The sequence below is a fragment of the Xenopus laevis genome, chromosome 6L (assembly GCF_017654675.1).
Source record: "Xenopus laevis strain J_2021 chromosome 6L, Xenopus_laevis_v10.1, whole genome shotgun sequence".
NCBI classification, from domain to species: Eukaryota; Metazoa; Chordata; class Amphibia; order Anura; family Pipidae; genus Xenopus; species Xenopus laevis.
This window is the reverse complement of record NC_054381.1, coordinates 48252301-48259011: the sequence shown is the minus strand read 5'-3', so window position 1 is coordinate 48259011 and position 6711 is coordinate 48252301. Positions and strand designations below refer to the sequence as shown.

The 6711-nt window shown below is 40.9% G+C and overlaps 1 protein-coding gene across 2 annotated transcripts; it reads right to left on the bottom strand.

Moving 5' to 3' along the window:
• Positions 1-785: 785 nt before the first annotated feature.
• Positions 786-6181, bottom strand: rpl15.L (ribosomal protein L15 L homeolog). 2 transcript variants are annotated; one of them, NM_001087297.1, is given in 4 exon segments: positions 786-1136; positions 3904-4040; positions 5278-5460; positions 6169-6181. In NM_001087297.1, coding segments are annotated over 3 exon segments (615 nt in total). In that variant the 5' UTR covers positions 5450-5460; positions 6169-6181; the 3' UTR covers positions 786-830.
• Positions 6182-6711: the final 530 nt, after the last annotated feature.

Below are 6711 nucleotides of genomic sequence, written 5' to 3'. Positions count from 1 at the left end.
TAGTTTGTACCCGACACATCACAGCTGATCGTTACCAAGCCTTGGACCTTATTTAAAGCTTATTTTTCATGCTGGTAAGGGTTTGGGATTAATTTACCTCTTCGTTCTTAATTTATGTTTCTTAAATGAGGCCTTGAGCAACTGACTGCATTTCTCTTTTTTATTCCTCTGGCTGCAGAAATCAAGTGGATTGCAATTTATCCCCTGCATAAGAGCTCACACCAGAGATGTTAAAACAGCCATAAAGGTATCAGGCCGACTACAAGATCACTTTTTGCAATCAATAATATCAATATTGCAATCAATATCAGCTCCATGCAGAACAGTCCTGGAAATTGAAAGAATATAGTTTGGCAGTTAGAGCCAAGCTCCTTGTGTGTCCAGTGTAATTACAATTTGGCTCTGGACCCTAACTTTCTAGAGCCAAACAGTAATCTATACTAATTTCATCAATTAAAAATGGAACCACTTTAAATTGGTGGGGTAAGTGTGTTAAAACCCTCTGCTTCTCACAGCTACCACCCAACTTAAATTGTAAATAGATTAGGTTTCATGGTTTTCAACTATACACGTTGGGGGCTGTCATTCGCACAAAATATTAAGGGGGTGTTCGGGTAGAGCTTTTCTGCACCCCCAACCTAACTGTGCCCTGCTTTCGCATTCTATTTATAGATGTGCGCCTGCCCTGCCCCCCCCTCCATTACATCGGAGATGGTGTTTAGGGTGGGTACATGAATTTCAGGAATAATTGTGCTGCCTCAAATTGACAAGTTTTTACACAAAAATGGTTCACCAAAATTTTTATTTTAATAGCAAATTTACAAGTACAATTAGCGGTATCGGTGAAGCTGAAGAGTGTTGCGTCTCTTCCAGCAAGCACGACGAGAGCCACCAATTGTGATGTGATATTTGTGGCCTTTGCCAAGACCACGGCTCTTCTTGCCAGCTGATGTCAACCCACGCATCTCCCTGTGCTTGTGAACCGCCTTTGTGATCCATTGGGTGTCTGGGTTACGTCTGATTGCCTTGTGGAAAGTATCAACAAGAATAACCTCAAAGAATTTGTATGTGGAGTCTTCCCCCACCCAGTATGAGCTGAGGACTCTCAGGCCACCACAATGACGTCCAGCACGCTCCTAATAAAGAGAAAAAAAATCTTCAGTGACTAGTAAAGACAAACTTACTGGGGAGATTCTAAGAACATTCTTAACCATTTTACTGAGCAATACAGAACATTTGAATTTAGCAAGTATTAAGCCAAGGTTAAGTATGAAATGATACAATGGACAAAATGCTTTGCAAGTGTATTTGGAACCACAACCAATCCTGACCCTAAACTACAGGTATTATGGTGGCAGTAGCGACTGGCTTATATATAAGGCTGCTTTTCATCCAATTAAACGGAGCATCTTTTTTCGATTACAGGTACAGGACCTGTTATCCAGAACGCTCGGGACCTGGGATTTTGTGGATAATGGATCTTTCCGTAATTTGGATCTCCATACCCGACTACAAAATCATGTAAACATTAAATAAACCCAATAGGCTGGTTTTGTTTCCAATAAGGATTAATTATATCTGAAGTTTGGATCAAGTACAAGGTACAGTTTTATTATTACGGGAAAAAAAGGAAATCATTTTTAAAGATCTGCATTTGGATAAAATGGAACCTATGGGAGACGGCCTTTCTTTAATTCGGAGCTTTCTGGATAACGGTTTTCCGGATAACGGATCCTATACCTGTACATAGGAAATAAACTGGCCAGTACAACACTATTGTTGCAAGAGATGCTGTTATAAAGTCATAGGACAATTCCTGCAGCGGACCAGCCTGCATGTGGGCTGAAGGGTTTGATAATGAGTGAGTGGCCATGCATGTTTAGGTCTGCCTTACAAATTTTCATTTTATTATGGCAAACTCCAACAGTGTTCAAAATGGGTACATGCTTCCCCTGCAAAAATGTGGTGTATCTGCAATTTATTAAACACTATAAATAGCACAATGCCAATTATTTACCAGATCTGTTATTTAACAGATCAATGTCACAACACAAAATTAAGTACTGTATAGATACTATACTTTAAGCCAATATCAAGTAGCATTTACTGGTTGCTTGCTTATGTCATTTGTTATGTGCTAAAGCACCTGGCCAAGTTTGTGCCTTATTATAAATAGGTGCACTGCTTTACTGCCAGCCAAAGTTTCATATATTTTGCTGTAACATCTTCACCAAGAAATTGCATAACAGCTTTCTACTCAAGTCATTACATCCCTATACTCCCCCAGGATTAGGTTTGCCATACTGATGCGGTTTCTATCCAGAGAGCAACAAGTACACCAGGATCACAATACAGCACCATTAAACATGTTATAGTGCTCCAGTGTGATATTACAACATGTGTTTTAAATGGGAAATCAATTACCAGTCAGTGAACTTTAAACCAAACACCCTTTATAGGAATTGTTCAGTATAAAAATAAAAACAGGGTAAATAGATAGGCTGTGCAAAATAAGAATTGTTTCCAATATTGTTAGCCAAAAAGGTAATGTATAAAGGCTGGAATGACTGGATGTGTAACATAATAGCCAGAACACTACTTCCTGCTTGCAGCTCTCTTGGTTTCCACCGATTGGTTACCAGGCAGTAACCAATCAGTGACTGATTGCTGTCATGTCCCATGTGGCCCCCCCTTATAGTCACAGACTAACTCTGTAAGAGAGCTGAAAAGCAAGAAGTAGTGTTCTGGCTATTATGTTAAGACACCCCGTCACTCCAGCTTTTATACATTACATTTTTGCCTATTTACCCAGTTTTTATTTTTACACTGAATTGTAAATATATCCCCCATTGTGACATTCATTCAATAATGTGGATAAACATTAACTTCTACAGAAATATATTTAAGACTCCTACCTAATTCCACAGATTGACAAAAAAACATGAAATGCAAACATTTTTTCCCAAGCCACCTTTAAGGCTCACAGTCTAATTGATTCAGGGACTTGAAGTCCCTCTGCTTTCCACAGAATCTGTGCACCACCCATTATAGAAAACAGAGGGACCAGAATTCATCACAAAGGAACAAAGTGAGCGGTATTTTGAGCCAAGAGATATTAGGAAATGGATTTACACACATAACCATTGCTCCTTTCAGTCTACAGAATCAGGTGTGAAAAACAGGATTTTATATATCTGAAGTTCAGATAATAATACACTTTACATAGGCCCAACTGAATGAACTAGTCAGAAAAGAGGGTATATTGTCCCTTGAACGGATTATGGTGTTACACATTGGTGTAATCAGGTACTAAACAGATTCTAAGTAACTTCAAAAATACATCTACAATGTTACTTGACAGTACTGATTATGTGCTATGATCATACAGCAATCAGCAGGAGAGCTTGTAGAGCCTATACTAGACTGAAGAAAAGCTAAAGCTACAGCAACATCTGTGCATAACAGTTTTGGTTGCAAACCAGTCCTTAAGTCCTTGGTGCAAACATTTGGTATAATCCATATTGAAGTAAAAAAAATGTAGCACAAATTTAGTAAAATTACAGGCCAATGATTTTAACCAGTTTCTGTACCTTTACTGGTGCCAGGTATAGCAGGTTGAGGATGATTGCTCTATAAATACCAAAGCTGTTAATATTAAAGGATGTCAGTGCACGCTGGCACACATCATGGGGCACTTATACAAAAAGGTGAAGTAGACTTTACCACAGTCTGGAGATGAAACTTTCACTGTGTATTTGTTAGGGATTTTGTAGGCATATTTATTAAAACAAGCCCACAAATCTATTTCCATGAGATCACAATCTTTAAAGCAGAGAGCATGAACTACAAGTGTTAATAAAGTTTATGATAGTAAGGAGGCCACTTAACTGTGCAAAAACTTACCTCTGCAACAGACTGCAAGCTGCGAGCAAACTTGAGCTGGTTGATACCATGGTTAACGGGTTTTCCGTAAGTTGCACCCTTAGGGACTGGGCGTTTGCGTCCACCACGGCGAACTCTGATACGGTAGATAACATAACCTGTTCAGGGAAAAAGCATTCTTCAATACTCTGATAAAAAATGCAGATGTGCGAGATCTTTCTCATCCAAGTCCAGGTACAACAGGCTTGACTCTCAAACACTGTTGTAAAAAGCAGCAATTACTATAGGAATTTTTAAAGATTAAAAGTTACTTTAATACAATCTGATGAAACAAATTACAGGAAGGATGTCTCCCATAGAGCCCATTTAAAGCAAATAATTTAGATTTAAAAAAAAAAAAAGTGTATAATAATAAAACAGTACTGTCGGTTTATTTCATGTTAAAATGACTTATAGTAGACTTAAAGGTCGCCTGTTGGGTAAAAATGTTATACCCAACCAAAGGTGCCGCATTCCAGTTGGGGATAACAGCCGTTTTTTAATAAAAAAAAAATCCCACCGCCAGGCTACCTGCATCGGGAGGCTAGCACTGGCGGGGGGCATTTCTTGTTTTTTATTTCTTTTATAAAAAGAAACTATTGTTACCTCCAACCGGAATGCAGGCTCTATTAGCCCGCACCTTTGGTTGGGGAGAACATTTTTACCAACAGGTGCCCTTTAAAGGACTAAACTAAACCCCCGTTAATGAAAAATCCCCATCCCCTTCCGTCCATTGGTCCCCCGCACTGCTTTCTCCCTCCTTAGTAACTCAGTGGAAAAAAGTGTCCCCGTCACGTACCTTGGCATATTCATGCAGAGTAGCGCAATGGAGCCCCCCGGCACCATCTTCTGTATCTTCGGATACTCTTCTTTTCCTCTGACAAGCTTCGGAGCTTTCCGCGAATGCGCAGTAGGCACGAATACCAAAATGGTCCCAACTGCACATGCGCAAAACAAAAAAAGCCCTGTGCCGGCGCTCACTTCTGCGAGGAACCAGAAGATACAGAAGATGCCGTCGGAGAGCTCCGCTGCACTACTCTGCATGAATATGCCAAGGAACATGACTTTTTCCACCGAGTTACTAAGGAGGGAGAAAGCAGTGAGGGGGGCCAATGGACGGAAGGGGATGGGGATTTTTAATTAACAGGGCGTTTAGTTCTCCTTTATGGTATGGGGATTCAAATTACAGATAGATCCCTTATCTGGAAACACTGAGGTCCTGAGCATTGCAGACAACAGATCCTCTACTCGTATCTTGAATTCTCACCCAGGTTTTTATCACTGAAGACAAATGACTACACCACGTAAAAAGTGAAAAGCTTCTCAGTAGACAACGTAGAGAGGACTTGTACTTACCCTGCTTGGCTTTGTAGCCGAGTCTACGAGCTTTGTCTGGGCGAGTGGGACGTGGGGCGCGGTGGAGGGAAGATAACTGGCGGTACTGCCAGCACCGGACGCGCAGAAGAAAACGCATCACATCCGACTGCTTCTTCCTCCATAGCTCTTGCATGTACTTGTAGGCACCCATGCTGGCTTACACTAAAAAAATAAATACACTCAATTACTATCTCTGTAGAAACACGGGAAGACCAACATAACGGACTCAAATGGCAAACTAACCATTTAGTAGGAGGAAACAATGGCAACACATTACATTTCTGAATTTTAAACCACCTTTACAAATGACATTTCCATTGCACTGATCACACATGTATTCTTAACTAGAACAAGGTTGCCTTGTAAGAAAAGCTGCAGCAACAAGCACATACTTGGGTCCCAACAGAAAGCTGAGTTGAACTACAAACCTCAACATGCAGAGGCAGCTGGAGCATGCAGATGTGCATTTTTCCATTATTTTAAACTATAAGGGTACTACCACTGGTGTCAGCTAAACAGGACTTCCCAATGCTTTCCAGTAACAAGCCAACATGGACTCGGTTCTATGAATCAATGATACCGTGACAGGGCCCAGGCACCAGCCAGAAACCCCACCAGAACGATCAGTCACACAATTAGCGAGCAATACAGTGACAGAGTTATCCCAACCAGGAAGAGACAGCGGCTGTTCTAACCAGTTTATTTCAGTCAAATATTGTCTTTTACTATTGGAAAAACAAACAAGCTGACCGGGTAGAGGCTGGGGAAGTTAAGCAAAGCGATCGAAAGGGCGGATGGCTAAGAACCAGCCTGATTAAGAACGGATTCTATGAAGAACATTAGCCTGTATACGAGCAGCGACGCCATTACCTGAGGGCTCGTCAGCCGGAAAGAAAGGACGGGATTTCCCAGCAGGCCTTATGGCAGGAACATATGAATGACTGCTTCCTGTACAAATCGCATAGCGCTGCTGGGATATGTAGTTTTGAAGAATTGCTTTGCCTTTTGTGTGAGATTTTGCTAAACGGTTGTGTATTTTTTTTTGTTAAAACTTTCCAGGCTGCTTTCAGGTGTTTTTGTATCCCCGCCTAAATTTAAAATAACTATAAAAGTGACTTATCTCAGTCAGGCGGCACCGTGAATAGTATCGGAGTATTACGCTATTTCTCAAATAAATGAAGGCTAATAACGAATAAAATGCTTGGTTCATTGTTAAATACGTCTATTTTTATAAGTCATTTCCACAACAAAACAGTTAAAGGACCAATTGACATCTTTTATTGAATGAGTATAAAAATCCTGCACAATCGCCGCGTCATAGATCCGCCCGTCGACGTCACGGCCCCGCCCCTGCCCGGTCTCCACCGGGGAAACAGGTGGCAATGGCAACCCTAGCCAGGATATATAGTGAAC

Coding starts and splice junctions, on each gene's coding strand:
- rpl15.L (XM_018266291.2), bottom strand. CDS start 5,449: ATGGGTGCCTACAAGTACATGCAAGAGCTATGGAGGAAGAAGCAGTCG. Junction 4,041..5,277: donor CGGCTACAAAGCCAAGCAGG/GTAAGTACAAGT, acceptor TTCCCTGAACAG/GTTATGTTATCTACCGTATC. Junction 1,137..3,903: donor GCTTGCAGTCTGTTGCAGAG/GTAAGTTTTTGC, acceptor TCTCTTTATTAG/GAGCGTGCTGGACGTCATTG.